Below are 21152 nucleotides of genomic sequence, written 5' to 3'. Positions count from 1 at the left end.
TTCCGAGAACTTGGCCCCATGGGCAATTTTTGAGCTAAATTCGGATTTTTATGGAAAATTAGCATTTTCTTATGGAATTAATTCCAATGAATTTTATTGACTGAAACGAATTATTTATGGCTCGATTCGAGGCGTTTGGAGGCCAATTCACGAGGAAAGGACATTGCAGAATAAGAATTGCACGGCTTGAGGTAAGTAACAGTTTTAAATCTGGTCCTGGGGGTATGAAACCCTGGATTTTGTGTCACGTGATTATTTTGGAGGTGACGCACATGCTAGGTGACGGGCGTGTGGGCATGCACCGAGAGGATTGTGACTTGGTCCGTCCCGTGAAAACTGTATAGTTGAATAATTTATTGTTTTCTATATGCTCTCTATGTGTTAAAGAAATTTGACTATAAATCATGTTAATACATATTGCACTTAGAATAGCAAAAAGGGTAAAGAAAGAAGTCAACGACAATATATGCTTATGAGTACTTCACGAATGAAAGTATTAAAACACCATATAAGACTTGTATCATTTGATGACATCATGTGCTAACAATTGGTTCCTTAGTTTGGCTTTAAAAGGCCAAGTTTGACTTCGGTCAATATTTTGAGAAAAAGACCCCGGAATCGGTTCGCATGATGGTTTCAATAGGTTCGTATGATGATTTCGGACTTGGGCGTATGTTCGAATCGGGTTTTGGATAAACCGAGAGCATTTTAGCGCTTAATAGTGAAAATTAACTATTTGAAGGTTTAAAGTTCTTTAAATTTGGTTTGGAATAGGTTTTGGAGTAATCGAGTTCCGTTTTGAATTCCGAGTCTGGGAATAGCTCTGTATAGTGATTTAAGACTTGCACGCAAAATTTGGTGTCATTCCGAGTAGTATAAGTATATTTTCGCGCATTCAGAGTAAGTTTGAAGAATTTGAAATTTCTAAGTTGAATCAATTTGGTTTGGAGTATGATTCTTAGATTTGATGTTGTTTTACACGTTCCGAGAGTTCGAGCGAGTCCGTTTTAACCAAACGAGGCTCGGATCAATTTTGGAAGAAGAGCTGAAGCCTTCTGCTTCTGGTACGTTCACACCTGCGCTTGGACAGCCGCAATGCGACTCTCGCATATGTGAGGTTTATGCGCAGAAGCGGAAAAGGGAAGGGGAGGCCATCGCCGCAGATGCGAAATTTTGGCGCACCAGCGATCGCGCAAGTGCAAAGCAGTGTGCGCAGATGCGAGCTTGGCCAAGGCTAGTGAGACTCGCACCTGTGAGGAACTTCCTCAGGTGCGAAGCCGCAGGTGCGATAAATCCCTTCGCCGGTGCGAAAAATTTGCTTGGGCAGAACCTTAAAACGGACGAAGCTTAGTCCATTTTTGTCTGTTTTTCTTCCATGTTTGGGCGATTTTAGAGCTTTTTGAGAGGGGATTTCAACTAACAACTTGGAGGTAAGTTAATTATACACCCCTTGAATTAAATACATAGATTATGGGTAGATTATAACCAGTAAATCATAAAAATCAAGGGTTTAGATGAAAAACCTAGATTTTTATAAAAATGAGATTTTAACCACGAAATGATTATGGAATTGGATAGAAATTATATATTTGAGTTCTTGAGATTATGGGTAACATTTTCATCCAAAAAATTTCAGAATCCTGGCACGTGGGCCCAGGATGAATTTTAGGAATTTTACCATTTTGGATAGTTTCGGATTTTTCGGCATCAAATTAAGGTTTTTACGCGACATTTTGATCGGAAAGTGGACTTCGAGACAAGGTAAGTCTCTTGTCTAATCTTGTGAGGAGAAAATTACCCCATAGGTAATTAAATTAATAATTGTTGCTAATTGTGGGGGCTACGTACGCACGAGGTGACGAGAGTCCGTACGTAGCTACTATTTATGCTAAAAGTCCGAGTAGTTTAGGACTCAAAGCATGAATTATGTGTGTAAATTGTATCCTTTATTTAATTAAATTATTTGAAATATATTGTGAATTGTTAGGGATAGATAGTAAACGATGAAAATCTTATATACTTAATTTTCTGCATTAATTAATTAATTGTTAAAAGAATTGTTAATCCTCTCGAATTTACCTATAATAAATATACTCTCCTTCCGGAGGTACATAAAAAAATATCCTCGTTTCTTGTGGAGCGGGCCGAACACCTCGGCAGTATAGATGCATCTATGGATCGCGCCGCACGTCTCTCGGCAGTGTACACGACACTCTGGATCGGGTCGTACGACCTCGACAGAAATTGTGCCTAATAATTATTATTATTATACGATGCCTTTTATTTTAATTGCAGTTTGTGAATTTAATTAATAGATTGGAAATTTCCGCATTGAAGAAATTTAATTATTTCTGCTGGTTAAATAAAATTATTGTTAATTCTGTGAATCATGTTGATTTAGATATTCTAGTTTTATTTTAATTATTATTATTGACCCTTAGTGAGTGTCAAAATCAGCCATCTCGTCTATACCTCTTCGAGATTAGGCTTGATACTTACTGGATACTCGTTGTTTACGTACTCATGCTACACTTGCTGCACTTTTTGTGCAGGACTTGAGACATGTGCTATTGTTGGACCTATCAGCGTGCACCCTCGATACCAGAGGCTTGGTGGTGAGCTGCCCTTCTGAGCCATTCTACAGCAACTAGTGCCTCTTCCTAAATTTTTATTCTGTCTATTTCATTCCAGACAGTATTTGTAATTTTTGTATAATCTACTAGATGCTCATACATTTGTGACACCAGGTCTTGACATACACACTAGTATAATTTTTGGACTTGATTATTTTTTTTATTTACTAGAATCTTTTCATATTGTTTTAAATTCCTACAATTAAGAAGAGTTTAATTACTCGGTTAATTTTTAAAGAATTGAATATGGGTTTAAATTACTAGTTGGCTTGCCTAGCTTAGTGTTGGGCGCCATCACGACCTATAGGTGAAATTGGGTCGTGACAACATGGTATCAGAGCACTAGGTTTACGTAGGTCTCACAAGTTATGAGCAGGCCTAATAGACTCTTGCGGATCGGTACGGAGACGTCTGTACTTATCTTCGAGAGGCTATAGGGTATTAGGAAATAATCTTTCTTCATCTTCCATCGTGCAATTGTTGTAGTACTAAATATCTTTCTCTTATTCTCTCACAGATGGTGAGAACACGCTCTAATGAGGTTTCAGACCAGGGAAGAGCTACTCCCCCAGTTGCTAGAGGCAGAGGCCGAGGGAGGTCTCCAACTCGTGGTAGGGGGCGAGGACTACTATTCCAGTTATGCCGCCAGTGGGTCCAGTAGAGAATCCCATTATTGAGGAACAGGGTGAGGTGCCTATGGAAGAGCCAGCTCCGGTGGATTTCACATCTGCACCGGGATTTCAGGAGGTCATGGGTCATATGTTGCGGTTCATGGACACTATGACTCAGGCCTGTTTATTTCCGGCAGACCCAGCCACATCTCAGGCGGGGGGGGAGCACATACCCCTATCGCGCAGGCTCATGGGCAGGCAGCTGTTGTATATCAGACCCAGGGTGCACTACCTGTGGGTGGAGCCCAGCCAGTGGCAGTAGCTACACCTGAGCCCAGGCCAGCTGTAGTCACTGATCCGCAGAAACTATTGGACATATGGACTAGACTATATCCTTTTGTCTTTAGGGGTGAGCGACATGAGGATCCCCAAGATTTCATTGATCGATGCAAGGATAGATTGTACAACGTGAGGATACTGGAGTCTCATGGGGTTGACTTTGCTACTTTTTAGCTAGAGGGCAGAGCCCGTAGATGGTGGAAGTCTTATCTTCTTGGCAGACCAGTAGATTCTTCTCCCATGACTTGGCACAGGTTCACCCATATCTTCCTGGACAAGTATATTCCACCCTCCCAAAGGGAGGAGTTGCAGTTTCTGTTTGAATAGCTCCAGTAGGGTCAAATGTCAATGACCGATTATGAGGCGAGGTTCTCTGAGTTATCTCGTCATGCACTTATGATACTCCTTACTGAGGCGGAGAGACTGCGGAGGTTTTTTGCGGGTTTACATACTAGTATTCAGGCCACTATGGCTCGAGAGGTTGAGATGGGTACTTCTTATGAGCTAGTCATGGAGATAGCCTGGAGGATTGAAGGTGTGCGTCAGCGGAGCTGAGAGCATGTTATAAAAGATAAGCGGTTTAGATACTCTGGAGAGTTTAGAGGTGCTCCGTCTGGGGGCAGAGGTCAGTTTGTGAGAGGGAAGTCTAGCAGGCCCCCATATGCAGCACCACCGCCTCCTCGGGGTGCTCCAGTGCGACCTTATTTCAGTGTTATACCAGAGAGTTCTTATTGCCCACCAGCTATTCAAGGTTTTTCCAGTAGGTATTCAGGTCACCAGGGCCAGATTCTTAGTCAGCAGCCCATTGCACCGAAGAGTTGTTACGAGTACGGGGATCCCAGTCACATGCGGAGATTCTGCCCTAGGCTTCAGAGTAGAACAATGCAACAAGGTCAGCAGCCTATGATTACCGCACCAATTGCTCCACTAGTCGTTCGACCGCCAAGAGGTAGAGGACAGGTAGGTAGGGGTCGTTCTAGAGGTGGAGGTTAGCCATGCGAAGGCCAGCCAGTTAGCGCTCTAGCTCAGTTCTATGCTTTCCCTGCCAGACCAAATGCAGAGGCCTCAGATGCCGTGATTACAGGTATTATTTCTGTTTTTGGCGAAGATATCTCTGTATTATTTGATCCAGGATCTAGATATTCCTATGTGTCCTCTCTATTTGCTCAATTTCTAGGTGTTTCTCGTGAGTCCTTGAGTAGTCCCGTTTATGTGTCTACTCCTGTGGGCGATTCTATTATTGTGAATCGGATCTACCGGTCCTGTATTATTATATTATGTGGTTATGAAACTAGAGTAGACTCATATTGCTTGAGATGGCCGATTTTGAAATTATCCCGGGTATGGACTGGTTATCTCCATATCATGCCATCCTAGATTGCCATGCCAAGACTGTTACCTTGGCTATTCCAGAATTTCCTAGGTTGGAGTGGAAGGGTTCGTCTGTTAGTGTACCTAATCGGGTTATTTCATTTATGAAGGCTCAACACATGGTTGAAAAGGATTGTTTGGCTTATCTAGCCTATGTTCGAGATACTACTGCAGAGACTCCGACTATTGATTCAGTGCTTGTAGTTTGGGAGTTCTCCGATGTATTTCCGTCAGATCTTCCAGGCACGCCACCTGATCGTGATATTGATTTTTGTATTGACTTGGCTCAGATACCCAGCCTATATCTATCCCACTGTATCGCATGGCTCCTAAAGAATTGAAAGAACAACTTGAGGAGTTACTAGACAAAGGGTTCGTCGGACCGAGTGTATCGCCTTGGGGTGTACTGGTATTATTTGTGAAGAAGAATAATGGTACTATGCGAATGTGTATTGATTATCGTCAATTGAACAAAGTCACTATTAAGAACAAATACCTATTGCCACATATTGATGATCTATTTGACCAGATGCAGGGTGCTTGGGTGTTCTCTAAGATCGACTTGTGGTCGGGGTACCATCAGTTGAAGATTCAGGATTCGGATGTTTCGAAGACTGCTTTCCGGACTAGATATGGTCATTATAAGTTTCTACTAATGTCCTTCGATTTACCAAATGCCCCATCAGCGTTGATAGATTTGATGAACAGGGTATTCATGCCATATATTGATTCGTTTGTTATTGTCTTCATTGATGACATCTTGATATACTCGCGCAGTAAGGAGGAGCACAGGCAGCATATGAGAGTGGTGCTTCAGACGTTCCAGGAACAAAAGCTATATGCTAAGTTTTCCAAATGTGAGCTCTGGCTAGAATCTGTAGCATTTTTGGGGAATATTGTATCGGGCGAGGGCATTAAAGTTGATCCCAAAAATATTGAGGCAGTTCAGAATTGGTATCGTCCCACTTCGGCGACTGAGATTAGGAGTTTTCTGGGTTTAACAGGTTATTATCGTCGGTTCGTGAAAGGTTTTTCATCTATTGCAGCACCTTTGACCAAATTAACCCAGAAGGGTGATCCATTCCGATGGTCCGATTATTGTGAGGTGAGCTTTCATAAGCTCAAGACAACATTGACTACAACACCAGTGTTAGTGTTGCCTTCCGATTCGGGGATGTATACAGTGTATTATGACGCTTCACGCATTGGCTTGGGTTGTGTATTAATGCAGGAAGGGTGAGTTATTGCATATGCTTCACGCCAGCTGAAGCCCCACAAGAAGAATTATCCAGTGCAAGATTTGGAGTTAGTTGTGATTGTTCATGCTCTAAAGATTTGGAGGCATTATCTTTATGGGGTGTCTTGTGAAGTTTACACTGATCATCGCAGTTTGCAGCATTTGTTCAAGCAGAGAGACCTAAATTTGAGGCAACGCACATGGCTTGAGTTACTAAAAGATTATGATATTACTATCATGTATCATCCGGGCAAAGCAAACGTGGTTGCAGACGCCTTAAGTAGGAAGACAGAGAGTACGGGTAGTCTGGCTTTCATTTCAGTAGAGGAGAGGCCATTAGCTTTGGATATTCAGTCCTTGGCCAACAGACTTGTGCAGCTGGATATTTCAGAGCCCAGCTGAGTTCTTGCATGTATGGTAGATCAATCGTCACTATTTGAACAGATCAAGGCTCGCCAGTATGATGATCCACACTTAATGGTTCTTCGAGAAACGGTACTATGGGGTGGTGCAAAGGAAGTTATTTTTGGCGCGGATGGTGTTCTGCGACTCCAGGATAGACTATGTGTTCCTAATGTGGATGGACTGAGGAAAAAGATCCTAGAGGAAGCACACAGTTCTCGGTATTCTATTCATCCAGGTGCTACGAAGATGTATCGTGACCTGAGGCGACGAATGAAAAAGGACATCGTTGAGCATGTAGCTAGGTGTCTAAATTGTCAACAAGTTAAATATGAGCACCAGAGGCCAGGTAGCCTACTTCAACAGATGACTATACCTGAGTGGAAATGGGAACGCATTACTAAGGACTTTGTAGTCAGGTTGCCACAGACTTTACGGAAATTTGATGCAGTTTGGGTGATTTTTGACAGGTTGACCAAGTCGGCACATTTCATTCAGGTTGTGACTACGTATACTTCAGAGAGGTTGGCCCAGATTTATATTTAGGAGATAGTTCGGTTGCACGATGTGCCAATTTCTATCATATCAGATAGAGGCCCTCAGTTTACTTCCCATTTCTAGAGAGCAGTACAGAGTGAATTGGGGACCCGTATAGAGCTCATCACAACCTTTCATCTGCATACAGACGGGCAGTCAGAGCGGACAATTCAGATTTTGGATGATATGCTCAGGGCATATCTGATTGATTTTGGAGGTCAGTGGGATCGTTTCTTGCCTTTGGCAGAGTTTGCCTATAATAACAGTTACCAATCCATCATCGAGATGGCTCCATTTGAGGCTTTATATGGTCGGCGATGTCGTTCGCCCATTGGATGGTTTGAGCCCTGTGAGTCTAAGTTATATGGTACTAATTTGGTGAAAGATACCTTGGAAAAGGTAAATTTGATTCAGGAGCGACTTCGTACAGCACAATCCAGACAGAAGAGTTACGCGGATCAGAAAGCCCGTGATTCATCATTAATGATGGGTGAAAAAGTTCTCTTGAAGGTTTCGCCGATGAAGGGAATCATGAGATTCTAGAAGAAGGGCAAGTTGAGCCCAAGGTTTATAGGCACATTTGAGGTGTTAAGACGAGTTGGGAAGGTTGCTTATGAGCTTGCATTGCCTCCCAATATATCAGGAGTTCATCCGGTTTTCCATGTATCTATGCTCCGGAAGTATCATGCCGACCTATCACATGTGTTAGACTTCAGCACAGTTCAACTAGATAATAGTTTTGGCTATGAAGAAAAACCAGTTGCCATTATTGATAAACATGTTCGCCAGTTGAAGTCCAAGAGGATTTCTGCAGTAAAAGTCCAGTGGAGGGGTCAACCAGTCGAGAAAGCGACTTGGGGGTCTGAGGAAAACATGTGGAGTAGATATCCACACTTATTCGGCACTCCAGGTACAATTCTAAACCCGTTCGAGGATGAACGTTTGTTTAAGAGGTGGAGAATGTAATGACCCAACTGGTTATTTTGACTTTTAGAACCGTGTTCCCCTAAATAAAACTTCCCGAATGTGTTTATAATAATTTACAACTTGCGGGGATGATTGGTTCAGAATTTGGTAGTGATCTGGTTGAAATCGAAACAATTGGTTCCTTAGTTTGGCTTTAAAAGGCTAAGTTTGACTTCGGTCAACATTTAGAGAAAATGACCCCGGAATCGGGATTTGACGGTTCCAATAGGTTCGTATGATAATTTCAGACTTGGGCGTATGTTCGAATCGGGTTTTGGATAACCCGAGAGCGTTTTAGCGCTTAATAGTGAAAATCAACTATTTGAAGGTTTAAAGTTCTTTAAATTTGGTTTGGAATAGGTTTTGGAGTAATCGAGGTCCGTTTTGAACTCCGAGTCTGGGAATAGCTCAGTATAGTGATTTAAGACTTGCACGCAAAATTTGGTGTCATTCTGAGTAGTATAAGTATATTTCCGCGCATTCTTAGTAAGTTTGAAGAATTTGAAATTTCTAAGTTGAATCAATTTGGTTTAGAGTATGATTCTTAGATTTGATGTTGTTTTACACATTCCGAGAGTTCGAGCAAGTCCGTTTTATTATTTCAAACTTGTTGGTATGTTCGGGCGGGGCCCGGGCCCCCCGAGTGTTAACCGGATGAGGCTCAGATCAATTTTGGAAGAAGAGCTGAAGCCTTCTGCTTCGGGTACGTTCGCACCTGTGCTTGGACAGCCGCAGGTGCGTCTCTCGCAGATACGAGGTTTATGCGCAGAAGCGGAAAAGGGAAGGGGAGGCCATCACCGCAGATGCGGAATTTTGGCGCACCTGTGATCGCGCAGGTGCGAAGCAATGTGCGCAGATGCGAGCTTGGCCAAGGCTAGTGAAACTCGCACCTACGAGGAACTTTCGCAGGTGCGAAGCCACAGGTGTGATAAATCCCTTCGCAGGTGCGAAAAACCTGCTTGGACAGAACCTTAAAACGGACGAAGCTCAGTCCATTTTTGTCCATTTTTCTTCCATGTTTGGGCGATTTTAGAGCTTTTTGAGAGGGGATTTCAACTAACAACTTAGAGGTAAGTTAATTTCACACCCCTTGAGTTTAATACATAGATTATGGGTAGTTTATAACCAGTTAATCTAAGAAATCAAGGGTTTAGATGAAATCCTAGATTTTTATAAAAATGAGATCTTAACCATGAAAATGGTTATGGAATTGGATAGAAATTATATATTTGAGTTCTTGAGATTATGGGTAACGTTTTTATCCGAAAACTTCCGGAATCCGGGCACGTGGGCTGTAAATTTTAGGAATTTTACCATTTTGGATAAGGTAATTTATTTAATATATGAATTTCGAGTTAATGAACATGTATTAATTATTTTATATAACTTTTGGATAGTTTCAGATATTTCAGCATTGAATTGAAGTTTTTACGCGACATTTTGATCGAAAAGTGGACTTCAAGACAAGGTAAGTCTCTTGTCTAATCTTGTGAGGGGAAAATTATCCCATAGGTGATTAAATTAATAATTGTTGCTAATTGTGGGGGCTATGTACTCACGAGGTGACGAGAGTTCGTACGTAGCTACTATCTATGCTAAAAGTCCGAGTAGTTTAGGACTCAAAGTGTAACGACCCGACCGGTCGTTTTGAGCATTTACACTTCGCTCGGTTGTTTGAGGGTATGAGTGGCTCCGTATGATGTATCATGACTTATGTGAATCATCAGTTTTGGTTTACAGGTTATTCAGAATTGATTTGGAAGAATGATCATCAGCTAGAAGCTCTAAATTTGGAAAGGTTTTAACAAGTTGACTTTTAATATTTGACCTTGGATTGGATTTTTGATTGTTCTGTTAGCTCCGTTTGGTGATATTGGACTAGGGAGCGCGTCTGTATTTTGATTTGGAGGCCCGCGGTAGAATTTGGCTTGAAACAGTAAAAGTTGGAATTTTGGAAGGTTTGACCGGGAGTGGACTTCTTGATATCGAGGTCGAATTTCGATTCCGGAAGTTGGAGCAGGTCTGTAATGTCAAGTGTGACTTGTGTGCAAAATTTGAGATCAATCGAACGTGATTTGATAGGTTTCGGCATCGGTTGTGGAAGTTGAAGTTTGAAGTTTCAAAGTTCAATGATTTCGAATTGAGGTGTGATTCGTCGTTTCGATGTTGTTATGTATGTTTTAAGACCTCGAGTAGGTCCGTATTATGTCATGTGAATTATTGGTATGTTTGAACGAGGTCCCGAGAGGCTCGGGCGTGTTTTGGATTGATTTCGGGCTATTTTTCCTTTATTTTACGCAGGTGCGATGGTCGCAGAAGAGAGAAGAGGTGTCGCAGAAGCGAGAAGAGGTTGGGTGAGGAAGACTACAAAAGCGGATTTTTGTAGCGCACCTGCGTGCGCGCAGATGCGGGATTTGGATCGCAGGTGCGTAAGGTTTCGCAGAAGCAGAATTTGACATCCGTATGTGCGGGAATTTCCGGGCAAGGCTATTTTCGCATAAGCGAAGTTTTTACCACAGATGCGGTGGTCGCAGATGCGACTATTTATCCGCAAATGCGGAAAGTACTAGGCAGAAGTTATAAAAATCAAGGGTTTTGTTCTTTCTTCATATTTTGAGATGTGGGACTCGGATTAAGGCGATTTGTGAAGAAAAATTTCATCACAAGGATTGGGGTAAGTGTTCTCTACTCAACTTTGATTACATTTCATGAATCTATCTCCATTTTTGGCAATTGGTTGAGGAATTTTAAAGAGAAATTGGGGGTTTTGGCCTAAAGTTTTATAATATGAAGTTTTGAGTTTTGAATACCGATTTGGAGTCGGATTTGAGTGGAACTACTATGGTTGGACTCGTAATTGAATGGGTTGTCGGATTTTGGGAGTTTTTGTCGGGTTCCGAGGTGCGGTCCCGGGTGTGATTTTTGGCCGGATTTGGGATTTGATTTAGGATTTGATCTTTATCATTTGGAATCGGTTTCCTTGGGCTTTATTTGATGTATTTGAGTTGCTCTGGGCTAGTTTTGAGCCGTTCAGAGGTCGCTACGCCCTCGAGGGCATTCTTGGATCATCGCTTGTCTTTCTCGGTATTGGAATTGGCTTGTTCGAGGTAAGTAACTCTTCTAAACTTAGTGCTGAGGGTATGAAGCCTGAATTACGTGCTATGTGATTGATATTGAGGCGACGCACATGCTAGGTGACGGGCGTGTGGGCGTGCACCCTGTGAATTTGTGACTCTGTTGTTTAATGGCACTGTTTAGTGCCCTATTTTGTTGATATCTGTGTTTTCACCATGTGATTAAGTAATTGAGCTATACATCATGCTAGATATCCTGTTTAGGCTTTATATTGATATTGTTGGGACCCATAGTGGTCGTTTTTTGTTGTCATCTCATCGATTTTATTGATATTCCGTACTCAGTCACATTCATGCATTCATATCATGTCCCAGTTTCAGTTGTTACTTATTAATATATCATATCATTATTCCGGGTCAGTTTTCATGACATTGTGAGCTCGTGGGCGAGACTAGAGAGATTGATGACTGAGTGAGGCCGAGAGCCTGATTATGAGTAACAGTTATGGGATCATGCTGCATGTCGCAGCGGTTATATTGATTTATGATAGTGGTTGGGCTAAAGGATCCCCTCCGGAGTTTGTACACACCCCCAGTGAGCACGGATGATATTATTGAGGGATGGATTTCCCTGGACATGGATTTGTCCGAAGTATTTGATACTTGGAGATGGATTTCTCCACATGGTTGGATTGCCCTTTTTCCTCAGTACTGGTAGACTTACAGTCAGTTCTGTATATGTTCCGGGATGGATTTCCCTGGGCCATATAAAGTACCGAGTGGTTGAGCATGATGAGTGGAAAGTGTGAGACATTGAGATTGAGCGCTCTGAGAGTGTGAGTGCATGATTCATCTCTGAGATACATGGCTTTGGCATGCTCACATGACATACATACATAGAGATGTATTTTTCCTCATAATATACGGTATCATGTCATTCATGACTTTTTACACACATTAATATGTGGGCACAGAGAGGTATTTCACACTTGCTATTTGGAAAGAAAACGAAATATCTAATTTATTGTGGAGATGATTTTTGGAAAAACTATCTCATATTTTTACTACGGTTTCGGTAAAGGATTTGAGTTTTCACTGATATTTTTTAAAAATGGAACTATTTTCGGAAAATTGTGAAAAAACTGAGCATTTTTTTTATCTCTGAGTTATTTTCTTATTTATATGCTCTATGTTGTTATGAACTGCTATTGGTTATTGGTGTTGGACCCGACCTATGTTCCAGCTCGTCACTGCTTTCAACCTAAGGTTAGGTTTGTTACTTACTCAGTACATGGGGTCGGCTGTAATAATATTACACTTCTGCACATTGCATGCAAATGTTGGCTGTTGTTGTTGTTGTGCTCTATGGTTGCCAGATTTGAAGATGTACATGCATTCGTATTGTAGCTGCCTCTTGTTCATGGTAGCCTTAGATTTATAAAAACTCTGTTTATGTACTTTTCAAATAGAAGATGTATTTACTTCACATCAGCTTTGTAAATTATATTCTTAGAAACTCATGATTTGTACTACTAGTCCTTGGGGAATGTATAAGATTTAGATAATTCTTTTTGTTTAATTGTCTTAATAATATTAGTGAAATTGGATGGTTATTAGTTGGCTTACCTAGCGGGTTGGGTTAAGTGTCATCACGACTAATGGATTTTGGGTCGTGACTCAAAGCATGAATTATGTGTGTAAATTATATCCTTTATTTAATTAAATTATTTGAAATATATTGTGAATTTTTAGGGATAGATAGTAAAAAAATAAAAATCTTATATACTTAATTTTCTACTTAAATTAATTAATTGCTAAAAAAAAATTTCATCCTCTTGAATTTACCTATAATAAATATACTCTCTTTCCGGAGGTACATAAGAAAATGTCCTCCTTTCTTGTGGAACGGGCCGAACGCCTCAGCAGTATAGATGCATATATGGATTGCGCCGCACGTCCCTCGGCAGTGTACACGACACTCTGGATCGGGTCGTACGACCTCGGCAGATATCGTGCCTAATAATAATAATAATTATACGATGCATTTTATTTTAATTGCAGTTTGTGAATTTAATTAATAGACTGGAAATTGTCGCATTGAAGGAATTTAATTATTTATATTGGTTAAATAAAATTATTGTTAACTCTATGAATCATGTTGATTTAGATATTCTAGTCTTATTTCAATTATTATTATTGACCCTTAGTGAGTGTCAAAGTCGGTCATCTCGTCTCTACCTCTTCGAGATTAGGCTTGATACTTGGGTACACGTTATTTACGTACTCATGCTACACTTACTGCACTTTTTGTGCACGACCTGAAACATGTGCTATTGTTGGACCTATTGGCGCGCACCCTCGATATCCAGAGGCTTAGTGGTGAGCTGCCCTTCTGAGCCATTCTGCAAGAACTAGTGCATCTTACTGAATTTTTATTCTATCTATTTCATTTAATTTTTGTATAATCTACTAGATGCTCATACACTTGTGACACCAGGTCTTGGCACACACACTAGTATTATTTTTTTTATTTACTAGAATCTTTTCATATTGTTTTAAATTCCTGCAATTAAGAAGAGTGTAATTACTCTGTTAATTTTTAAAGAATTGAATATGGGTTTAAATTATTAGTTAGTTTGCCTAGCTGTAGTATTGGACGTCATCATGATCTATAGGTGAAATTGGGTCGTGACAATAAGTTTATCATGACTTTTAAAAAAAAAATCTTGCCAATGATTATGAAGGTATTCGAAGTGAAAAAAAGGGTAAAGAAAGAAGTCAACAACAATATATGCTTATGAGCACTCCATGAATGAAAGAATTAAAACACCATATAAGACTTGTATCATTTGATGATATAACGTGAATCGCTATAACACTATATATATATATATATATAAAGAACGAAAGCCTTTAGCGAAATATCGTTCGCCTTTTTTACTCTTTAAAAATAAAGTTTACACCGGACAAAATAATCAATTTAATTAAATTTCCTAATATTTAGGACATTAAATCAACTAAAATTGTACTCATTAAATAATTCCTTATTTGAATTATGTATTCCTAATATGTAGGACTTCAAAATTAATAAATATTTTACCTTATATAAATCAACTACATTTCCAAGTACATATTCACGTATTCATCAATTAGGATTTGGACGTGTGAGGAAGAATTTTAAAGTATGTTAGAAAGGTATAAAAGTTTCCAATAGAGACAAAATCGAATTAGTTGACTTTATAGTACTATTATGTAAATTACTAAATATTCAATTTTATCCAAATAAGTTTAAGCAATAATTGTCTTCTGAAGGTTACAAAAAATGGTCAACGTTTTTGGATTATCTTTGTGTAAATTATTGAAGAAAATGTAGTCCGCGAAAAATTTATAAGTGCATTCGAATTAACAAGCAGAAAAACAATCAAATACTAAAAAATGGTATTCCTTGAAAAAACATATTAATTATTGAGGTACGTATAAAACAGTTTACTAAAGTATTAGAATAGATTGTAATAATAACACTAGACCTAATTGTGATAAAATTGAATCACAAAAAATATTTAACAAATTTAGTTTTTCAAATTTGTGGGTTCAAACAAAATTTAATAGTTTGAATACAATATTAGATCATGAAATGCTAATAATTTTCATAACATATTCAAAAAAATATGCTCTTTAAATTCACATGAAATACATGTGCGATGTACATTTATAAAAGCACGAATCTCTAATGCAAAATTTTGATAGACTTTTTGACCTTTAAAAATAAATTTTACTTTAAACAAAGTCATTTAATTAATTTTTAATATTTAAGACTTTGATATCAACTAAACTTTATAGTTTAAAATTAGATATTGGATTATATTTCTTGCGATAGTAATTTATTCTTTTCTAATCTGTCAAATGCAATTCATATAGTATTTTTATTATTAAAAAAATTATATAATTTGTACTTTGTTTACGAGAAATAAGAGATTATTTTCTATTAGTTAATTGACCATATTTGTTTCTTTTAGAATCAACTTGAAAATGACGAAAAAGAAGAATGAACTTAAAATAGTTTTACAGAAAAAATAATTAGAAAAAGCTCTTAAATCGTCAAACTCTATATGTTCTTGCATAAAATAAAAAGGAGGCATAATAATTTGTGAAGTTGAGATGATAAAATTATAGAACTGAAACTAAGTTTAAGTTGAATATTTGGAATGATTATCTACGAATTCTATGAAGCGGAATTTCTTTCTTTATTGAGTTAACTTTATAGAATTGACATTTATCAATTCTAGAGCTTACATTTTTATTTTAATCTTAAATAATTTGCAATATAATATTTATTTTTAAAAAACACTCATCGAGATAGGGTACACGCGCAAAGTGTGTATTCTAGCTGATTTTGGTTATTACATCCTCCCTAATTTTGATTTGTATCTACATAACGATACTAAATGCTCTAAGTCTATTTTTATAAATGAACTACTAATATTTAGGAGAGATCATTAATGAATTTTCACTTTTATTCTCAACCAAAGAAAGATCAACTTTAAAGTCTATACACCTATATACGAATGACAAAAAAAAAATTAAAGCCAAAGGAACTCCAAAATATAGTTTCCAGAAACCCCAACAAATCTGATAGCTTCACATCACCCAAAAATAAAATCACCATGGAAGTTCATGGTTGCGGGAATTATTTTTCAACGAAAGATAATTTGAACCCCTAGGCAAAATGACAAGGTTGGCGGTGAAAAAAGGAAGATCATTCTATGTTGCACAGGTACCTCCAATTTTCTTTTGTATATCTTTATATGGATAATTATTTATTAGATAAAAATAGTATTGGTGATTTAGTATAATTCTTGAGAACGAGACAAGTTAAATTACACGTGCAACGCACATACACTAAAACTAGTATATATATATATACACTAATCCAATAATGAAAATTTCGTGAAAGAGCTGAAGTATATCTTCTATGGGTGTTTAACAGGCGGGCTGGGACGGGCTGGACACAAAATAAACCAGCCTGTCCATTTAACGTTGCGGGCTCATGAGTTAGCGGGCTGTACTTTTTCGGGTTTTTTGTTGTCCGTCCGGGTTCGGGCTTAGAGGGTTGTTAGCGGGCCATGCAATTATTATTTTTTTAAAGTAAATTTTGTTTTTCTTATTCAATGTTATTGATACTTAAGTGTTTGCAAACTTTTAAGGCTTAGAATTAAACTTTGAAGTTTAAAGTTTTAAATTTGAATTTTGAATTTTATAATTTTAAAATTAAAATTTGAAAGTAAGTGGCTACAAAAAATTATTTAATAAGACCAATAGACAATATGTAAGAATCAAGCTTTGAAGACTTTCATTTGATATTTTTATTGAATAATATATAATACTTCAAATTAAGTTGCAAGTTCTTTTTTGATTTTGTTATTTTTGAGCTTGCAAATTAAAAGTTTACAGCAATTACAAAAAAAAAAATAAAAAAATAAAAAAAAATAGTACATCACATGCTTTTGCATCATTTTTGTAAGTTCATCCATATCAACGTGAGGTTCTTGGTTTCCGGCATTGGATGAATCAGAACCATAAACCATTATATCTCCAATTTCTTGGTCCTCCGCTTCATCTACCTCGGCACGCCCTTGATTTCGCTGTTTTGATCTTATCCAATCTTTGAAGCACACTAGAATTCCCAAAGGTTGCTACAGAAGAAGGAATATTTGCATCTACAACAGAAGAAGCATCAACAATGTTAGCATAATAATTATATAATGTTTCTAAATGTTTGTGTAGATCAGAAATACAAGTGTCAATATCAGGAGTTTCAGTTGGTCCAATATCCATATAAGAATATAAAGCAGTGATTAATTGGCGACAAGTGGTCATTTTGATAGAAGGATTTAAAATAACACCAATTAGGTAAATATGGGGGAATTGAGTAGAAATATTTTTTAAACTTATCTAGCATAGATTCAACAATAGAAATATATCCTTCTTTCTTCTCCAAATTATGTAGTAAAAGAGAAATTTCAGCAATATGAACTAAACCATTTGCAATAGTAGGATAATTTGCAATATTTGAATTTGACCGTTGGCAACGGTCCCAAAAAAAAAAAGACTGAACCGGGCTGTAGCCCGTTAAAAACCAGTTAACGGGCTTAGCGGGTTCCGGTGCACCGATATCAAAAAACTGTTCGTTTGAAATCCGTCCCAGCCCGCCCCCACGCTACAATACCGGACTGACCCGGGACTGAAACCGGGCTGTAAACGGGTCAGCCCGGCCCGATTAACAGGTATAATATCTTCTATGCCATACTTTATTAGGGATCTTTTTAGATGAAATTCCAAATATATGGATCTTTTTTGTTTTTTTCTCAAAGTTCGAATCTCTAGCTCGTAATTTTGAACGACTTTAGTGTTAGTAATTGCATTTAAACAAAACTTTTGGGGGTGCAAAGCATAATCTAAATTTCATTAGTATTTCATTTTCCCAATCGATGTTCAAGAAAATAGAAGAAAGCAGCTTAAGAGAGCGAAAGCGGGTGCGAGAAATCAGAAAATCACTGATGTCGATTCTGTGGGAGAAGAGCGGGACATGGAGGTGGCTAGTGAGGCAAACGAGGGATTCGAAGCCGTTTTTCATCGGATTCGCCACCGTTTGCGGCGTCGTTCCGGGGATTATTGGATTCTGCGTTATGTCGGCGACTAATTCTCGTAGTCCTGAACTTGAAGCTAAGCTCCGTCAAAACGCTCGCCCTGATACCCTTGTATGTCTTCCTCTTTTTTGCCTAATAATAATAATAATAGTAATGTTAAATAATACTTACGAGATCAGTTTTGTGCTTCATATGTGTTGTACCTTATGCAGTTATGTTTGTACGGAAATATTCTTCCTCTTCGCCTATTGATAGTGTTAATACTGTGTGCTCCATATGTATTGTAACTTCCTCCATTATGATCGTTTCGGAAATATTGCCTTGGTGCCTGGTGGAATAGTTGGAATAGTTGAGATGGGCGCAAGCTGGCCCGGACACCGCTATCATACAAAAAGTTATTATTAGCTATAAAGCATTTTTTAAATGTTTCAAACGAAATAATGTTGAATGAATTGGGCAAGGGAGTTTTAGTAGCATGAAAAGCATAAATTTCATTGAGCCCTAACTTTATCAGATTTTATCCACCGGATTTCTCCTTATAAGGTATTATAGCTTTTGCATGATTGACTTCTTGGCCAATTGAAAAGGTAGTTCTTTTTAACTTCACCTGGTGAAGATCTTTCCTTTTGTTTTATTGAATTACAGAAATAATAGCATTAGCAGTTTCACTATAGTCAATTTCATGTAGTGAAGATGTCTACAAAGGGATGTCGAAAAAGGATTCAATTTAATCTGATGTGTTTGAATAAGAGCTTCCTGTTTAAATGATTATGGTGGTTTGAGAATGATCAAGGCTATTTGTGGGAGGAAGCTATCAAAATTAAATATGGAATGAAGGGTTTTTGGAGCAGTAACCACCCTTACTGGGTTGTACTTAGAAGGTTAATGAACAACTGGGATCAACTTATAAAGTGAACATAATTGGGACAGCAGAAAAATCATGTTGTGGTAGGATAAATGGGGTGCAGAAGAGCCTTTATGATTGGATTTCCCAAACCTATACACTATTGCACTGGACCAGATAAGAATGCAACCAATGAAAAGTGCAGGAGAGCGAATGGATGGGGAACCAATTTCATAACAAATATGATTGGAAATTTTACGTGGTTTCTAGATTGATATGCAAAATGGAGGAATTGAAACATGTAGGGAACATCTGTCTAAGATGGACTCTTAATAAAAATGATGCATTCTCTGTTAAATCCTACTACTAAACCTTATGTAGATCAGAGGGGATGTGCATCATGTTTTTAGTAGGTTGTATATGAGGCCTACCTCTCACAGGATAACTTATAGAGATGGAAATTTAATTTGCCCAATAGGTGTGTTTTGCATTTGAGAATCTAGAATCCTCCTACCACCTACTATTTGGCTGCATCTATATTTGGAAGGTGTGCTGTCTGTTCCCTAAACATATTCGGACTGCACTGACATGGACCATGCCGGGGTCAGTAAGAGCAGCACCAGAATGTTGGCAAGGACAGAGAATTAAGAAGGAAAATAGACATATGGAGAAGAATACCAGCTTATACTTTTGGAATTTGGAACTTGAAAAGAAAGGAACTACTAAGTTCTTTAAGCAAGGCAGCTAATATTTGCTTTAAATCTAGGTGTGTGTACTTAAACTATTGGTGTAATGTGGCTTTTGCTTGTGATGAAATTCTTTTGCGGACTTCATAGACTCCTCGAGATTAAGGGATGATCTAAATCTTTCGCTGTATATATTTTGCTCCTATTTGGTGCAGTTAGAAACTAAAACTTCATTTTACCTATGAAAATTATTTTACTGCATCTAGTATTTTCAAAAGCAAAAACATCGTTGATATCTGCTAGGGCTTTAATTGAAAAGTGTAATTAAGCATGGATTTAGTTAATGAAGGCATAAATGAGGAAATATTATATTAAAAAAAAATTGGCACATGCAAGAAAATTTGCTATCAACACATGCATTTCCATTAATTAGATAACCTAACTTTTAGGTTTAAATGCACATGAAGTGAGCCTTTAACAACACGGTTAAAACACAATTATTTTGTTTATTTGACAGTACCTTTTCTTTCTCTGATGACTTTTAGGTGATAGCTATCGCTAAAAGTTACCAAATGCTAATCTTTTTCATATTGCAACAACCTTTTTTCTTTCTCTAATTTGCTTTTGAATGATAGAATCTCCTTGAAGTCCATAGACTGTGAGATGAATTGTAGCATTCTCTTACGCCCATATACGTCTCGTCTTTGTTGAAAATAAAGCCCGAGTCATGAGCAGTTGTGCATTACTTTGGTTTACACCTTTGGTCAAATCGGCCACCTGCCCATCTATGCGAACCAAAGGGAAAGGGATGTTACTGTTAAAATATTATTCTTACAAATTGCAGGATGTTTAGAAATTACAAATAGCTTTAATGTTTATTTCTCCATCTTGCTCGGTCTTTTCCTTGCTCCATCAGTCCATAGCAAATACTTTTTGCAGCTCTTTGCTTTTGTGGGGATTTTTCCTGTTATATATATTATTTACTTTGACTGTTTTATGAAGGGGAGTTTGGGGGAACGGAGTGACAAGTTTATGTTATCATCTGGCACCAAATTGACTATTTGACTTCACCTTCACAGAAGATAAATTGTATCGGCTCAGATGGTTTCGTTTGGTCTCATTGGCTTGTTTAGTTTTGAGTAATTCTGCTTATGACTGGTAAACTGCTTGATATATTGTTTGGTATTTCTAAAGATGATGGGTCAAGTTAATAAAGAGAGGTTAGCAGAATACCTCGGTGAACTGCAGAGAAAGGAGAACACGAATGACAGATATGTTGCAGCTTTAAGGGGCGAAACACTGACAAGGAAACCTTACCAGAGAATTCAACCAGTTTCAAAGCCAAGTGATGCTGAAGCAAAGAAGGAACAAAAGTAGGTCACCCATTAGCTGGCTTTGTTGCTTTACTTTGGTAGTTCTACCTTTCCCAGTGGATAAAGCTTCAGAATGGACATAGCTGGAGTTATTGCTATAGCTTTTTGAAACTTGTACAAGAATTTCAAGAATGTCCTTTGTCGATTAGTTAAATGTGATTGAAATACAAGTGTTTGAACCATATTTTAGTTCTAGCATGAGTAACTTTGCTTACATGCATTGTGATATTGTGTTGGGCATAGGATCGTCCAAGGATTTGTCCTAGAGACGCGAGAAAAATCATGCTTCATGCTTTTGGTGTCTCGTCGTAACTTGGAATAGCCATTTTGCTTGGATTCATACTCTCCTCACTGCATTACCGTGTGTCGGGGTTTACATTTTACTTGTTTTTTGCCCATGGTGATCCAGGATTTCAGGTAAAATCCTTACTG

At 38.2% G+C, this 21152-nt stretch overlaps 1 protein-coding gene across 1 annotated transcript; it reads left to right on the top strand.

Annotated features, from left to right (window-relative positions):
- The first annotated feature begins 17635 nt into the window (after positions 1 to 17635).
- On the top strand, positions 17636 to 21021 carry LOC107827321 (uncharacterized). The gene is made up of 2 exons (XM_016654415.2): positions 17636 to 17928; positions 20542 to 21021. Exons 1-2 carry the CDS (start codon positions 17659 to 17661, stop codon positions 20722 to 20724), a joined length of 453 nt encoding a protein of 150 aa, XP_016509901.2. The 5' UTR covers positions 17636 to 17658; the 3' UTR covers positions 20725 to 21021.
- Positions 21022 to 21152: the final 131 nt, after the last annotated feature.

The sequence above is a fragment of the Nicotiana tabacum genome, chromosome 14 (genome assembly GCF_000715075.1).
Source record: "Nicotiana tabacum cultivar K326 chromosome 14, ASM71507v2, whole genome shotgun sequence".
NCBI classification, from domain to species: Eukaryota; Viridiplantae; Streptophyta; class Magnoliopsida; order Solanales; family Solanaceae; genus Nicotiana; species Nicotiana tabacum.
Note: the sequence above shows the minus strand (reverse complement) of the source record. Positions and strands in the feature narration are given on the sequence as shown.